The sequence below is a fragment of the Saccopteryx leptura genome, chromosome 6 (genome assembly GCF_036850995.1).
Source record: "Saccopteryx leptura isolate mSacLep1 chromosome 6, mSacLep1_pri_phased_curated, whole genome shotgun sequence".
Lineage (NCBI taxonomy): Eukaryota > Metazoa > Chordata > Mammalia > Chiroptera > Emballonuridae > Saccopteryx > Saccopteryx leptura.
The window spans coordinates 997,084-1,014,160 of NC_089508.1; the positions used below are offsets into that span (position 1 = coordinate 997,084).

Here is a 17,077-nt window from a genome sequence, read left to right on the forward strand (position 1 = left end):
GTGCCCTGCTCCACATCTGCACCCCAGATCATGAGATGCACCCACGGACCCCCAGAATGAGGACAACAGGACTCGGCTCACACACAAGTGAGTCACATCTCTGCCAAGCCTGGGAGGGAGGACTGACCGTCTCCCCACCTCAAGGCCAGGGCGCGGTGCGGGCAGCAGAGCGGACAGGATTCACAGCCAGACCCGTCGGGACCCCAAGGCCCACGGGGCAGGGACGATGCCCACAACCCTCCGCCCCGGGCCCCTCCCTCCTGTTCCTCCTCTTATTAACCTTTCCCATAGTGATCTGAAGGGTGACCCCCAAAAACTGGGTCCACGTCCTAAACCCTGGAACCTGTGAATAAAACCTTATTTGGGGAAAAAAAAGGGTCCTTGCAGATGGAATTAAAGTTACGCATCTGAAATGAAGTCCTGGGTCCAGGTGGCCCCAAACCCTACCGCAAGTGTCCTTCTACGGGAACAGGAGAGGCGGGCACAGAGGAGGAGGAGGAGGAGGAGGTGGGGGGGACACGGCCACAGCCAAGGGTGTGGGGGCCCAGAGGCGGGAAGTGGCAGGGAACACCCTTCACGGTGGCCTCCAGAGGGACTGCGGCCCTGTCCGCACCTCCACGGACTTCTGGCCTCTGGAACCGCGAGAATGAATCCCTGTTGTTTTAAGGAACTCAGCCTGTGGGTCCTTTGTCTTGGACACCCCACGAACCCACGAGGTCCCTCCTCCTTCTGGCAAAGCCCCGGGGGAGGGGGCTTCGTCTCCAGACCCTGCCCCTCCCACCTGGACCCTCTCGCAGCCCCCTGCACGCAGGAGGAGCAGGGCGCACTTCCAATCAGGCCCCTTCCGCCCAACTGCCGCCACCGCCAGCTCAGAAAGACCCAGCGCTGCGTCCAAGTCTCAGTGGGTGCCCCCTCTTCCGCCCCGAGTTCCACACCACGTGGGTCCTGCCGTCCTGGCTTGAGCCCAGCCGAGGTCCCCCGTGCCCCCACGACTGCCCTCCTGTAGGTCCCCACCAGGCGCTGAGCTAGCCCGCCGGTCCCTGGCTCAGTCCTCACTCCCTGGGGCAGGCACTTCGAGAAACGCCCGGGTTTGGGGCCCCGTGGAGGCTGTAGGGCCTAGAGATTCACAAACAGGCAAGAAGGCAGAACCGTGCGGACAGTCGCCCCCACACAGACAGCACCTGTGCTGGGAGGCTGTGTGGGTGGGGCTGGGACAGAATGCAAGTGGCCCTGGGACCCTGGGAGCCTGGGTTCCTAAAAACACCCAGAGGTTCTTTGAGCGGCCCCAGACTCTCCGCCCTCTGTCCACGTCCTGCTCTCCTGCCCCCTCTGCCCTGGGCGCCTCCCCCCCCCCAACCCCTGTGAGGACCTGACGCCCCCCTGGGGCACAGTGTCATTGATCACACCAGCAGTTTCTGTGTGTCGCTCCAGAACCTTCCACATGTGAAGAAATGACTGAATAAATAATGCACACGGCAACCAGGCCCAGCCGCCCCTCGTGTGTCCAGGCTAGGGCCACCGGTGGGAAAGCCCTGGCAGGAAGCTGGGCAGAGGTGGACAGAGGCAGCACGTGGCCTCCCCAACCTGCAGGGTTCCAGGCTCCCAGGGTGGCCGCTCACCCACCCTGGCATCAGCCTGAGCCCCAGCTGTCCACGGGTCGGCTGTGCAAGGGCTGTCCCCGGTCACACCGGGCCAGAGTGGCTCCTACTTCTTGCCCCACTCTGTGCCCTGCTCACTGGGGTCAGCTCTGAGCAAGCCCTGTGGCTCAGGGCCCCTGCCCTGCTGGCCCTCACAGCCTCCCCTCTGGACGATGTCCACCCCAGTGTCCCCGGGGCCCCACTGCATGTCTTCAACCTCTGTGTCCCTGCATTTCAGCCCCTGGCCCAGCCCTGGTGAGCAACCACCCGGAGCGAGGACCCCACCACAGGCAGGGCCCGGCTCCTGGGGGGTCACAGCCCAGGCCACACACACCTGGCCTTGCCACAGCCAGACCACAGACCAGACATGACGTGCAGACAAGCGGCCGCGACTGGAGGGACAGGAAGTGGGCCAGTGACCCCACCTAGGGTCATGACACAGACTAGAGCCCCTCCCCAGCTCTCCCCTCAGCATCAGCCTCACCCAGAGTGAGCAAGGGCCCAGAACGGGGCGGGGGTCCGCCAAGGCCACACTGCCACCAGGCAGGTCCTAGACGGGCCCGGCCTGCTCCCCACCCCAGCTCCCCTGTGGAGGGCACAAGGACGGACCTGCATGCAGTGCAAGGCCACCGGCCAGAGGGCCTGGGTCTCCCTCAGCCTCAGCGGACCCCCCAGCATCCTAGAGCAGGTGGGTCCTAGATGCTGTTCAGGCCACGTCTCCTCCTCAGCCAAGCACCGAGGGCCCTCCTGGGACCAGGGATGTGGAAAACAGGCCCAAGACAGACCAAAGGACAGGACGCTCGACCCACAATGGCACGAACTGGGTTGAGCTGGGCTGAGCTGGGCTGAACTGGGATGAGCTGGGCTGAACTGGGCTGGGCTGAACTGGGTTAAACTGGGCTGAGCTGAGTTGGGCTGAGTGGGGCTGAACTGGGCTGAACTGGGCTGAACTGGGCTGAGCTGGGCTGAGCTAAGCTGGGTGGAATTGGGCTGAGCTGAGCTGAGCTGAGCTGAGCTGGGTGGAATTGGACTGAGCTGAGCTGGGCTGAGCTGGGTGGAATTGAGCTGAACTGAGCTGAGCTGGGTGGAATTGGGCTGAGCTGAGCTGGGTGGAATTGGGCTGAGCTGAGCTGAGCTGGGTGGAATTGGGCTGAGCTGAGCTGGGTAGAATTGGGCTGAGCTGAGCTGAGCTGAGTGGAATTGGGCTGAGCTGAGCTGAGCTGGGTGGAATTGGGCTGAGCTGAGCTGAGCTGGGTGGAATTGGGCTGAGCTGAGCTGAGCTGGGTGGAATTGTGTTGAGCTGAGCTGAGCTGGGTGGAATTGGGCTGAGCTGAGCTGAGCTGGGTGGAATTGGGCTGAGCTGAGCTGAGCTGGGTGGAATTGGGCTGAGCTGAGCTGAGCTGAGCTGGGTGGAATTGGGCTGAGCTGAGCTGAGCTGAGCTGAGCTGGGTAGAATTGGGCTGAGCTGAGCTGAGCTGGGTAGAATTGGGCTGAGCTGAGCTGAGCTGAGCTGGGTGGAATTGGGCTGAGCTGAGCTGAGCTGAGCTGGGTGGAATTGGACTGAGCTGAGCTGAGCTGAGCTGAGCTGAGCTGGGTAGAATTGGGCTGAGCTGAGCTGAGCTGGGTGGAATTGGGCTGAGCTGAGCTGAGCTGAGCTGGGTGGAATTGGGTTGGGTTGAGCTGAGCTGGGTGGAATTGGGTTGAGCTGAGCTGAGCTGGGTGGAATTGGGCTGAGCTGAGCTGAGCTGAGCTGGGTGGAATTGGACTGAGCTGAGCTGAGCTGAGCTGAGCTGGGTAGAATTGGGCTGAGCTGAGCTGAGCTGAGCTGGGTGGAATTGGGCTGAGCTGAGCTGAGCTGGGTGGAATTGGGCTGAGCTGAGCTGAGCTGGGTGGAATTGTGTTGAGCTGAGCTGAGCTGGGTGGAATTGTGTTGAGCTGAGCTGAGCTGGGTGGAATTGGGCTGAGCTGAGCTGAGCTGGGTGGAATTGGGCTGAGCTGAGCTGAGCTGGGTGGAATTGGGCTGAGCTGAGCTGAGCTGAGCTGGGTGGAATTGGGCTGAGCTGAGCTGAGCTGAGCTGAGCTGGGTAGAATTGGGCTGAGCTGAGCTGAGCTGAGCTGAGCTGGGTAGAATTGGGCTGAGCTGAGCTGAGCTGAGCTGGGTGGAATTGGGCTGAGCTGAGCTGAGCTGAGCTGGGTGGAATTGGACTGAGCTGAGCTGAGCTGAGCTGAGCTGAGCTGGGTAGAATTGGGCTGAGCTGAGCTGAGCTGGGTGGAATTGGGCTGAGCTGAGCTGAGCTGAGCTGGGTGGAATTGGGTTGGGTTGAGCTGAGCTGGGTGGAATTGGGTTGAGCTGAGCTGAGCTGGGTGGAATTGGGCTGAGCTGAGCTGAGCTGAGCTGGGTGGAATTGGGTTGGGTTGAGCTGAGCTGGGTGGAATTGGGTTGGGTTGAGCTGAGCTGAGCTGGGTGGAATCGGGTTGGGTTGAGCTGAGCTGGGTGGAATTGGGCTGAGCTGAGCTGGGCTGAGCTGGGTGGAATTGGACTGAGCTGAGCTGAGCTGAGCTGGGTGGAATTGGGTTGGGTTGAGCTGAGCTGAGCTGGGTGGAATCGGGTTGGGTTGAGCTGAGCTGGGTGGAATTGGGCTGAGCTGAGCTGGGCTGAGCTGGGTGGAATTGGACTGAGCTGAGCTGGGTGGAATTGGACTGAGCTGAGCTGAGCTGGGTGGAATTGGGCTGAGCTGAGCTGAGCTGGGTGGAATTGGGCTGAGCTGAGCTGAGCTGAGCTGGGTGGAATTGGGTTGGGTTGAGCTGAGCTGGGTGGAATTGGGTTGAGCTGAGCTGAGCTGGGTGGAATTGGGCTGAGCTGAGCTGAGCTGAGCTGGGTGGAATTGGACTGAGCTGAGCTGAGCTGAGCTGAGCTGGGTAGAATTGGGCTGAGCTGAGCTGAGCTGAGCTGGGTGGAATTGGGCTGAGCTGAGCTGAGCTGGGTGGAATTGGGCTGAGCTGAGCTGAGCTGGGTGGAATTGGGCTGAGCTGAGCTGAGCTGGGTGGAATTGTGTTGAGCTGAGCTGAGCTGGGTGGAATTGGGCTGAGCTGAGCTGAGCTGGGTGGAATTGGGCTGAGCTGAGCTGAGCTGAGCTGGGTGGAATTGGGCTGAGCTGAGCTGAGCTGAGCTGAGCTGGGTAGAATTGGGCTGAGCTGAGCTGAGCTGGGTAGAATTGGGCTGAGCTGAGCTGAGCTGAGCTGGGTGGAATTGGGCTGAGCTGAGCTGAGCTGAGCTGGGTGGAATTGGACTGAGCTGAGCTGAGCTGAGCTGAGCTGGGTAGAATTGGGCTGAGCTGAGCTGAGCTGGGTGGAATTGGGCTGAGCTGAGCTGAGCTGAGCTGGGTGGAATTGGGTTGGGTTGAGCTGAGCTGGGTGGAATTGGGTTGAGCTGAGCTGAGCTGGGTGGAATTGGGCTGAGCTGAGCTGAGCTGAGCTGGGTGGAATTGGGTTGGGTTGAGCTGAGCTGGGTGGAATTGGGTTGGGTTGAGCTGAGCTGAGCTGGGTGGAATCGGGTTGGGTTGAGCTGAGCTGGGTGGAATTGGGCTGAGCTGAGCTGGGCTGAGCTGGGTGGAATTGGACTGAGCTGAGCTGAGCTGGGTGGAATTGGGCTGAGCTGAGCTGAGCTGGGTGGAATTGGGCTGAGCTGAGCTGAGCTGGGTGGAATTGGACTGAGCTGAGCTGGGTGGAATTGTGTTGAGCTGAGCTGAGCTGGGTGGAATTGGGCTGAGCTGAGCTGAGCTGAGCTGGGTGGAATTGGGCTGAGCTGAGCTGAGCTGAGCTGGGTGGAATTGGGTTGGGTTGAGCTGAGCTGAGCTGGGTGGAATCGGGTTGGGTTGAGCTGAGCTGGGTGGAATTGGGCTGAGCTGAGCTGGGCTGAGCTGGGTGGAATTGGACTGAGCTGAGCTGGGTGGAATTGGACTGAGCTGAGCTGAGCTGGGTGGAATTGGGCTGAGCTGAGCTGAGCTGGGTGGAATTGGGCTGAGCTGAGCTGAGCTGGGTGGAATTGGGCTGAGCTGAGCTGAGCTGAGCTGGGTGGAATTGGGTTGAGCTGAGCTGGGTGGAATTGGGCTGAGCTGAGCTGGGTGGAATTGGGCTGAGCTGAGCTGAGCTGAGCTGGGTGGAATTGGGCTGAGCTGAGCTGAGCTGGGTAGAATTGGGCTGAGCTGAGCTGAGCTGGGTAGAATTGGGCTGAGCTGAGCTGAGCTGGGTGGAATTGGGCTGAGCTGAGCTGAGCTTAGCTGGGTACAATTGGGCTGAGCTGAGCTGAGCTGGGTGGAATTGTGTTTAGCTGAGCTGAGCTGGGTGGAATTGGGTTGAGCTGAGCTGAGCTGGGTGGAATTGGGCTGAGCTGAGCTGAGCTGGGTGGAATTGGGTTGAGCTGAGCTGAGCTGGGTGGAATTTGGTTGAGCTGAGCTGAGCTGGGTGGAATTGGGCTGAGCTGAGCTGAGCTGGGTGGAATTGGGCTGAGCTGAGCTGAGCTGAGCTGGGTGGAATTGTGTTGAGCTGAGCTGAGCTGGGTGGAATTGGGCTGAGCTGAGCTGAGCTGGGTAGAATTGGGCTGAGCTGAGCTGTGCTGGGTGGAATTGGGCTGAGCTGAGCTGAGCTGGGTGGAATTGTGTTGAGCTGAGCTGAGCTGGGTGGAATTGGGCTGAGCTGAGCTGAGCTGGGTGGAATTGGGCTGAGCTGAGCTGAGCTGGGTGGAATTGGGCTGAGCTGAGCTGAGCTGGGTGGAATTGGGTTGAGCTGAGCTGAGCTGGGTGGAATTGGGTTGAGCTGAGCTGAGCTGGGTGGAATTGGGCTGAGCTGAGCTGAGCTGGGTGGAATTGGGCTGAGCTGAGCTGGGTGGAATTGTGTTGAGCTGAGCTGAGCTGGGTGGAATTGGGTTGAGCTGAGCTGAGCTGGGTGGAATTGGGCTGAGCTGAGCTGGGTGGAATTGTGTTGAGCTGAGCTGAGCTGGGTGGAATTGGGCTGAGCTGAGCTGAGCTGTGTGGAATTGGGCTGAGCTGAGCTGAGCTGGGTAGAATTGGGCTGAGCTGACCTGGGTGGAATTGGGCTGAGCTGAGCTGGGTGGAATTGTGTTGAGCTGAGCTGAGCTGGGTGGAATTGGGTTGAGCTGAGCTGAGCTGGGTGGAATTGGGTTGAGCTGAGCTGAGCTGGGTGGAATTGGGCTGAGCTGAGCTGGGTGGAATTGGGTTGAGCTGAGCTGGGTAGAATTGGGCTGAGCTGAGCTGGGTGGAATTGTGTTGAGCTGAGCTGAGCTGGGTGGAATTGGGTTGAGCTGAGCTGAGCTGGGTGGAATTGGGTTGAGCTGAGCTGAGCTGGGTGGAATTGTGTTTAGCTGAGCTGAGCTGGGTGGAATTGGGCTGAGCTGAGCTGAGCTGGGTGGAATTGGGCTGAGCTGAGCTGAGCTGAGCTGAGCTGGGTGGATTTGGGTTGAGCTGAGCTGAGCTGGGTGGAATTGGGTTGAGCTGAGCTGAGCTGGGTGGAATTGGGCTGAGCTGAGCTGAGCTGGGTGGAATTGGGCTGAGCTGAGCTGAGCTGGGTAGAATTGGGCTGAGCTGAGCTGAGCTGGGTGGAATTGGGCTGAGCTGAGCTGAGCTGAGCTGGGTGGAATTGTGTTGAGCTGAGCTGAGCTGGGTGGAATTGGGTTGAGCTGAGCTGAGCTGGGTGGAATTGGGCTGAGCTGAGCTGGGTGGAATTGTGTTGAGCTGAGCTGAGCTGGGTGGAATTGGGCTGAGCTGAGCTGAGCTGGGTGGAATTGGGCTGAGCTGAGCTGAGCTGGGTGGAATTGGGCTGAGCTGAGCTGGGTGGAATTGTGTTGAGCTGAGCTGAGCTGGGTGGAATTGGGCTGAGCTGAGCTGAGCTGGGTGGAATTGGGCTGAGCTGAGCTGAGCTGGGTGGAATTGTGTTGAGCTGAGCTGAGCTGGGTGGAATTGGGTTGAGCTGAGCTGAGCTGGGTGGAATTGGGCTGAGCTGAGCTGGGTGGAATTGTGTTGAGCTGAGCTGAGCTGGGTGGAATTGGGCTGAGCTGAGCTGAGCTGGGTGGAATTGGGCTGAGCTGAGCTGAGCTGGGTAGAATTGGGCTGAGCTGAGCTGGGTGGAATTGGGCTGAGCTGAGCTGGGTGGAATTGTGTTGAGCTGAGCTGAGCTGGGTGGAATTGGGCTGAGCTGAGCTGGGTAGAATTGGGCTGAGCTGAGCTGGGTGGAATTGTGTTGAGCTGAGCTGAGCTGGGTGGAATTGGGTGGAGCTGAGCTGAGCTGGGTGGAATTGGGCTGAGCTGAGCTGGGTGGAATTGGGCTGAGCTGAGCTGAGCTGAGCTGGGTGGAATTGGGCTGAGCTGAGCTGGGTGGAATTGGGCTGAGCTGAGCTGAGCTGAGCTGGGTGGAATTGGGCTGAGCTGAGCTGAGCTGGGTAGAATTGGGCTGAGCTGAGCTGGGTGGAATTGTGTTGAGCTGAGCTGAGCTGGGTGGAATTGGGTTGAGCTGAGCTGAGCTGGGTGGAATTGGGCTGAGCTGAGCTGAGCTGGGTGGAATTGGGCTGAGCTGAGCTGAGCTCAGCTGAGCTGGGTGGAATTGGGCTGAGCTGAGCTGGGTGGAATTGGGCTGAGCTGAGCTGAGCTGAGCTGGGTGGAATTGGGCTGAGCTGAGCTGAGCTGGGTAGAATTGGGCTGAGCTGAGCTGGGTGGAATTGTGTTGAGCTGAGCTGAGCTGGGTGGAATTGGGTTGAGCTGAGCTGAGCTGGGTGGAATTGGGCTGAGCTGAGCTGAGCTGGGTAGAATTGGGCTGAGCTGAGCTGAGCTGGGTGGAATTGGGCTGAGCTGAGCTGAGCTGAGTGGAATTGGGTTGAGCTGAGCTGAGCTGGGTGGAATTGGGTTGAGCTGAGCTGAGCTGGGTGGAATTGGGCTGAGCTGAGCTGAGCTGGGTAGAATTGGGCTGAGCTGAGCTGGGTGGAATTGTGTTGAGCTGAGTTGAGCTGGGTGGAATTGGGTTAAGCTGAGCTGAGCTGGTGTAATTGGGCTGAGCTGAGCTGAGCTGGGTGGAATTGGGTTGAGCTCAGCTGAGCTGAGCTGGGTGGAATTAGGCTAAGCTGAGCTGAGTTGGATGGAATTGGGTTGAGCTGAGCTTAGCTGAGCTGGGTGGAATTGAGCTGAACTGAGCTGAGCTGAGCTGGGTGGAATTAGGCTGAGCTGAGCTGAGTTGGATGGAATTGGGCTGAGCTGAGCTGGATGGAATTGGGCTGAGTTGAGCTGAGCTGGGTGGAATTGGACTGAGCTGGGCTGGCTGGGTGGAATTGGGCTGAGTGAGCTAGGCTGGGTGGAATTGAGCTAGGCCATGCTGAGCTGGGTGGAACTGGGCTGGGCTGGGCTGGCTAACAGTGGTAAGTGGGAGAAGGTAGGTTCAGTGTGGCTCGCCCCTGGACCCTGTTCCCCACCCAGGCTTCCCCCGTGTTTCCAGGGGCACACAATGGCCATGCATCTCAGATGTACCTGTGACCTCTCTTCTTCCGTCACTCGTGGCCTAGAAGGGAACGGGGAGTATACAAGTGGGGACCCTCTGTGCTCAGTCTGTCCAGAGCACAGGGACCTCTCAGAGCGGCCTCTTGTCTCGAGACCCTCACAGCCCGTGAGGTGGACCTTTGCCTGTCCGAGGGCTGGAGTGGTGTTCGTGGAGTGGGGCGGTCTGGCCTGGACCCCGACCAGGACACTGAGTGGGGGCTCAGGGGGCTCAGGTCCCTCTCTCCCCATTGTGTCCCCCAGCACAGCAATGTCAGCCCTCAGGCAGAGTCAGCCTCAAGCCCAGACCTCCCTGTGCCTCTCTGTGTCCTCCCACCCCTGGGCCCCTCCTTCCATGACCACCAAAGTCCAGGAGAGAACGTGGCCACACCCACTGCCCAGAGGGAGTGGGGCCCCCGCCGCACCCCCCCCCGACTCCACTGGTCAGTGGAGAGTCACGGGCAATGACGATGACTCCCTCGGGATGTGGCCGGCAGGCAAAGTGTGGTCCATCCGCATGCTGGAGCTCCGAGGAGCGTGTCCAGAAACGGTGCGCCTGGACTCAGCAGCCAGTCCCAGCCCAGGTTCCTGGCATGTGAGCTGAGTGACCCTGGGGGCGGTCACTCACGCCCACAGTGCCTGTCTCCCCAGGGTGGAAGAGAGAGCGGTGGGTGCGGTCCCGTCCTCGTGGGCCGGTCTCACGGCGCCTTCTGTGTTACAGTGCCCCCAACCAGCCCCAGCCTGTTCCCGCTGAGCTCCCGTTGCGGCAGCTCAGCTGACCCCGTCGTCATCGGCTGCCTGGTCCGGGGCTTCTTCCCATCCGTGCCCATGAACGTCACCTGGAGCCACAGCGGGGCCGGCTCCTCCATCAAGAACTTCCAACCCCTGCAAGGCGCCGGGAGCCTGTACACCATGGTCAGCCAGCTGACCCTTCCGGCCAACCAGTGCCCAGCGGGAACAGCCAAGAAATGCCACGTGGAACACTACCTCAGCCCCAGCCGGGCGGTGGACGTGCCCTGCGGAGGTCAGAGGGGGGGCCGGGCGGGGCGGGGGCCCCTCAGACCAGACTGGGCTCGGGCCGAGTCCTCCGTGGGCGGCCAGGAGGGAGGGAGGGGGACTCGAAGCCCCGGAGCGCTGGGTGACGGCTCTGCCTCCCTCTCAGGTTGTCAGAAGACCTCCTGCTGCCAGCCCCAGGTGAAGCTGCACCGACCCGCCCTCGAGGACCTGCTTCTGGGCTCCAATGCCAACCTCACGTGCACGCTGAGCGGCCTGAGCAAACCCCAGGGTGCCACCTTCACCTGGAAGGATGCCAATAAGAAAGACGTCATCCAGGGCGCCCCACAGCGTGACTCCTCCGGCTGCTACAGCGTGTCCAGTGTCCTGACAGGCTGCGCCGAGCCGTGGATGAGCGGGAGGTCCTTCTCGTGCACCGTCAACCACCCCGAGCTCAAGAGCCCGCTAACGGCCACCATCGCCAAACCCTCAGGTGGGTCGCCAGCGCTCACGCTGCACAGCGCCTGTGCCTAACCCTAACCCTCCCTTCCACCCCGGGGCGCCCCACCCACACTTTCTAGACCAGAACTCGGGCCCAGTGTGCCCAGCGGGCAGAGGGGTGACCTCCGCCTCGTCCAGATCCGTCAACTGGCTCCTCTACCCCTCCCCCCAGGGAACGCCAGGCCGCCCCAGGTCCACCTGCTGCCACCGCCCACGGAGGAGCTGGCCCTCAACGAGCTGGTGACGCTGACGTGCGTGGTGCGGGGCTTCAGCCCGGAGGACGTGCTGGTGCGGTGGCAGCACGGGAACCAGGAGCTGCCCCAGGAGAAGTCCCTGACCTGGGGCCCCCTGCGGGAGGCCGACCGGCTCGGCTCCACCTTCACCGTGACCAGCGTGCTGCGCGTGGAGGCCGAGCAGTGGAGGAACGGCGACAACTTCTCCTGCGTGGTGGGCCACGAGGCCCTGCCCCTGAGTTTCACCCAGAAGACCATCGACCGCCAGGCGGGTAAACCCACCCACGTCAACGTGTCCGTGGTCTTGTCAGATGTGGAGGGCGTCTGCTACTGAGCCACCCACCTGCCCACACTGCCCCTGAATAAACTTCATGCTCGTCTGAAGCAGCCGCATGTCTTGACCCTCTCGGCCTGGCACCTCGACGTGCCCTCCCGCCCGTGTGTTTGTCCGTGTGTGAGCATGAGCACGTGCTCCATGGCTCTGAGGCCCCGGCTGGCATGACGCCTGAGGCTGGCGGAGGCATGAGAGGCAGACAGAGCCCAGTGGGTCCTGAGAGCAGTGGGCACCACGGGAACGTCTCTCGTGTCTCCAAAGACCACCTCTGGGGGCAGCAGGAGGCAGACAGGCAGAAGGGAGCAGGGCAGCCGAGGACAGGTCTGCCAGCAACGTACCAGGGCCAAGGGCAGAGAAATGGCCAGGAGAGGAGGATGGGATTCCAGGGCCCCGCACACCTGCACAGCTGCACACTGGCGCAACCTCACACCCTTGGTGGGTGCCACACACAGACGCAGGCCAGCGCCACTGATGCACAGAGAGGGGACCACCCACTGGGCAGTCTTCCCCACCTGCATCACAAGTCTCTGTGTGCACGTGGTGCGCACATGTTGTCCACGCACTCACACTCACAGTGTGCACACACAGTCCCCCATACGCTCACACTCACACATGTTCACACATGTCCTTCATGTACTCACACTCAGTGTGCACACACAGCCCCCACATGCTCACATTCACACGTGTTCACACATGTCCTTCATGTACTCACACTCAGTGTGCACACACAGCCCCCACATGCTCACATTCACACATGTTCACACATGTCCTTCATGTACTCACACTCAGTGTGCACACACAGCCCCCACATGCTCACATTCACACGTGTTCACACATGTCCTTCATGTACTCACACTCAGTGTGCACACACAGTCCCTTACACACTCATGTGTTCACACACATGTCATGCATGTACTCACACCATGTGCACACACAGTCCCCCACACGCTCACACTCACATGTTCACACATGTTCTTCATGTACTCACAGTGTGCACACACAGTCCCTTACACACTCACATGTGTTCACACATGTTCTTCGTGTACTCACACTCAGTGTGCACACACAGTCCCCCACACGCTCACACTCATATGTTCACACATGTTCTTCATGTACTCACACTATGCACACACAGTCCCCCACATGATCACAATCACATATGTTCACACATGTTCATCATGTACTCACACTCAGTGTGCACACACAGTCCCTTACACACTCACGTGTTCACACACATGTCATGTGTGTACTCACACCGTGTGCACACACAGTCCTCCACATGCTCTCACCCACATGGGTGTGCACACACACACACACACACACATGTCTGAACCTTGCAGGTGCAGGCCCAGTCCCAGCTCGGGGAAGGAAAGGGGAGTCCCCTCCAAACCCCCAGGGGTTTTCCCCAGACCCAGCCCTCTGCTCCGGGCCCCTTCTAGCCTCAGGCCTCCCTGGGCACTGCTCAGGGAGCAGTTCCAAAGACCCCTCCTGGGCAGCCCCTGCTCCCTGCCTGGGCCCCAGACCCAGCCCTCTGCCCCAGGCCCCTGCTAGCCTCAGGCCTCCCTGGGCACTGCTCAGGGAGCAGTTCCAAAGACCCCTCCCGGGCAGCCCCTGCTCCCTGCCTGGGCCCCAGACCCAGCCCCTGCTAGCCTCAGGCCTGCCTGGGCACTGCTCAGGAGCAGTTCCAAAGACCCCTCCCGGGCATCCCCTGCTCCTTGCCTGGGCCCCAGACCCAGCCCTCTGCCCCAGGCCCCTGCTAGCCTCAGGCTTCCCTGGGCACTGCTCAGGAGCAGTTCCAAAGACCCCTCCCGGGCAGCCCCTGCTCCCTGCCTGGGCCCCAGACCCAAGCCTCCCATTTCTTCCTGAGTCCAAGTATGGCCCAAACCATAGAGTCAGGGCAGGAGTTGGGGGAGAGGTCAGAGAGACAGCTCCCACCGAGGCCCCGGTCAGCTTCTGGCAGAAGAATACGGGGAGGGGGCAGAAGGGAAAGGGCAGTCCCTGGACCACCTGGGACACCTGGCACCAGGGCCCCACGAGGGGGCAGCGAGGCCCCTGCTCTTGTCTTAGACACCTTCTGGGCCTCCCCAGGGGACCCGCCCTCTGACTGCCTCCCTCTTCTCCCAGGGCCAAGGTGAGCTGGAGACGCCTAATGACCATGCCCACTGACCCCCTCTCAAGCTTCCAGCCACCAAAGCGCAGTAGGGAGCGCGAGGTGTTAACTGGAAAAATGCTGCCGTAGTGAAGGTGCTCCAGCCACCAGGGACCTGGGACCTGCCCAAGAAGGAACTTTCTGAGGAGACAGGAATAGTAGATGAGGGGCTGGACCAGCAAGTGGACAGCAGGCAGAGAGGCAGAGGGGCCATAGGCCATGTGGCGGATGAAAGGATGGACAGATGTGGACGGATGATGGATGGATGATGGATGGGTGATGGATGGATGGATGATTGGCATACGTGTCAGCATATGACAGGCAGGTCCAAATCCCATTTAACATGGGAGGTCTATGCCAGAGGACCCTGAAGGCAGCAAGGCTGTCTGGTGGCCTTCACCTGGCCTTCCTTCACGCTACTCAGAGCTCACCAACTACATTCCCCGGGAGTGCCACCGCGGGCCTTGGCATATTGAGTCACAGACCCAGGTCTATGTCAAACTGGAACAGCCTGAGGATGGGCTGGTCCCTTCCTCTCTGGCCTCGTTCAGGGCCCAGGCCAGTCCAGCCCAAGAACCAGGCCTTGCGGAGGACTCAGATATGGGGCTAGGATCCACAGCGAGCCCTGGGTTTGAGTCCTCCTTGGAACAACAAAGATCGTGTTCACCCTCCTGCCCTGCCAGCTCTCTCCCCCTGAGGCGTCCTGAGACTTTGAGACCGAGGTCTTGTGGGCACCTCAAGAGCCAAAAGGGTCCCAACCGCTTCTCGGGGGGGGGGGGGGACCCGCCACCTGGTCCTCTGAGGCAGCTTCGGCCCTGTCAGCTAAGGAGCCGCAGGACGGCTGTCCCGCCCCCGGGGCGCTGCTGGGAGGGAGGCTGCTGGCGCGGCCCTCACCCACGCGGGCACGTGCCTGCAGGCTCTCGGTGTCTTGCAGGTTGCCAGGAGCCGCTTCCCTGGTTAGTGATGGACCTGCCACGGGATGACCTGGAGGAGGACTCCCCGGGAGCCAGCCTGTGGCCCACCACCGTCACCCTGCTCACCCTCTTCCTGCTCAACCTCTTCTATAGCATGGCACTGACGGTGACCAGTGCCCGGAGCCCACCTGGCAGCAGAGAGGGCCCCCAGTACTGAGCAGGGGGCCAGCCGAACACAGGTAGGGAGGCGAGGAGGCAGAGCAAGGGGCCAGAGCGGGGCAGGGCCCTTGGCCGACAGCAAAGCATATGCTATAGCAGGGGTCCCCAAACTACGGCCCGCGGGTCACATGCGGCCCCCTGAGGCCATTTATCCGGCCCCTGCCGCACTTCCGGAAGGGGCACCTCTTTCATTGGTGGTCAGTGAGAGGAGCATAGTCCCCATTGAAATACTGGTCAGTTTGTTGATTTAAATTTACTTGTTCTTTATTTTAAATATTGTATTTGTTCCCGTTTTGTTTTTTTACTTTAAAATAAGATATGTACAGTGTGCATAGGGATTTGTTCATAGTTTTTTTTATAGTCCGGCCCTCCAATGGTCTGAGTGACAGTGAACTGGCCCCCTGTGTAAAAAGTTTGGGGACCCCTGTGCTATAGGGTGTCTGATTTCACAGGGAGGTTGTCCCTCTCATGGTGCAGGCCTGGGGTCCGAGCACAAATGTCCCCCAAGCAGGGTCAGGGCACTGAGTACGGTCACTGCAGGGCTCAATCCAGTCTCCTGTGAGCCAGCCCAGGGCTGGGGCTGAGCGTGGGCCCCAGGAGCTACCTCAGGCCCTGTCCCTCCTTGTGTTTGCAGGAAGGAGCATGGAGAAGCCTTCTAGAGCCCAGAAGGACGCCTGAGCTCAGCCCAGCTTGGAAGCCACCCACTCATCCCCACACAGACCATCCTGGCACAATAAACTCATCACAAATGCAGACGTGCTCTGACTCTGATTGGGGGCTGGGGGCGGGCAAGGGATGGGGGAGGCTTCAGAGAGAAGGCTGCCAGCCTCATGACCTAAGCAGGTTCACAGTGGACGTGGAGACCAGGGTCCCCTGGCCTAGGCCCCCGGAGCAGGTCCTGCGTGAGGCACAGCTCTAGGCAAGGGCAGGGTTTCACCAGGGGGAATGTCCTTCACAGGAAATGGGCCCAGCAACCTGGTCCTGACCACGAAGCCCAGTTCTGATCACTGAGCCCTGGTCCTGATCACCAGACCTTGCTCCTGATGGCTAGGCCCTGCTTCTAATCATTGAGTCTTGGTCTTAATCACTGAAACTTGGTCCTAAGTTTTTCAGTCCTGGTCAGATCACAGAGACCTGGTCTTGGTCATTGGGCACTGGGCCCTTATCCTGGACCCTGGGTCCTGATCCTGGTCACTGTGCCCTGATCCTGGTCATCAGGTCCTGGTGGTCATTGGGCCCTGTTCCTGGTGCCCAGCCCTGGTCCTCATTGCTCGGCCACGTCGTGGTCTGATTTCCACTCACTCTGCCCTGAATCCCAGTGGTCACCCTGCATCGCTTCATCTCGGACCCTGAGTCCTGAGCCCTGACCTTCCTCAGGAAGTGACCCACAGGGAAGACAGGGAGCCTCCCAGGGGACCTTGACGCTCCTGGCCTGGGCACTTGGATGGGGGACGAAGTGATGACCGACCACCTGGCTCAATAGGGGACGAAGTGATGACCGACCACCTGGCTCAATAGGGGACAAAGTGATGACTGACCACCTGGCTCAATGCTTTCCAGGGTCCAGAGGGGCTGTGTGTGTAGGTGCCGGGCTGACTTGGTGGAAAGAGAATGTCCCAGGCCCAGGTCCACGAGGGTCTCCAGGTGCAGAGGTCACCATGGGGAGAGAGCCTCAGTGAAGAGGGTGGGAACCGGGGAGGGGGGTAGTGTTTGTGTTGTCTTGTTTTTCTGTTTCTTCTCAAGGCACTCGAGCCCCATCACCTGCTGAAACTCCCAAAATAGCCTCTTGTGGCAGCCTAGTCATTGTGAGCACGGCGTGGGCCAGGTGTCCCAGCCAGAGGCGGCTTTTCTGAGGTCATGCCCCCAAGCTGGGACCTGGCCAGGTGGCCCGGGGGCCCGGACTAGGTCCCAGAGCCCAGAAGAGCTCTCTAGAGTAGTGAGGACCCCCACCACCACCACAAGGCCTGCAGAATGCCCCAGCCCTCACCCCACGACAGCTCCCAACAGTCCAGGATCAGCCGGGGTCTGCCTAGGGTCAACTAGGATGACCCTGGTCAACTAAGGTCAACCTAGATCACTCAGGTCAACGAGGGTCAGGCTTCAGAGAGGCCACGTTCAGCCAGAATCAGGGAGAGGTTAGCGCAAAGTCAGCCAGGGTCAGCATGAAAGGTTCGCAGACAGGGGTAGACCAGCCAGCCCTGAGGACTCCAGGGTGTCACAATGACAGGTCCACTGGGCTTGGCCTGGATGGGTCCCATTCCTTTCACTCCTTCCTGACATGTCAGCTAGGAACCTTCTGGAAGGAACAATCTCCTCGTCACCCTCTGGTGATTGTGGACCCATGACCAGACCTTACAGAGGTCAAGATCCGCCAGGACTAGACAAGGTCGGCCAGGGTCTGTCAGGATCAGCCAAAGACCCACCATCATCCACCCCTGTTGTCCTGACGTCCCTCCATTTCGGGCCAGGTCATCAGATGTCTCATTGACCCCAGGCCTTCTCGGCCAGTAGCCCTCGTGAGGCCTGAGCCCACAGAAAAGCCAGGGCCCGGGGCGACATTGG

General features: G+C 60.4%; 1 gene segment (V, D, J or C); it reads left to right on the forward strand.

The window, feature by feature from the left end:
* Window positions 1–11,283, forward strand: part of LOC136407741 (Ig alpha-1 chain C region-like) — a 113,518-nt gene extending 102,235 nt beyond the window's left edge. Inside the window, 3 exon segments of the C gene segment in view lie at window positions 9,894–10,196; window positions 10,335–10,658; window positions 10,839–11,283. Coding sequence covers window positions 10,001–10,196; window positions 10,335–10,658; window positions 10,839–11,233 — 915 coding nt within the window.
* Window positions 11,284–17,077: the final 5,794 nt, after the last annotated feature.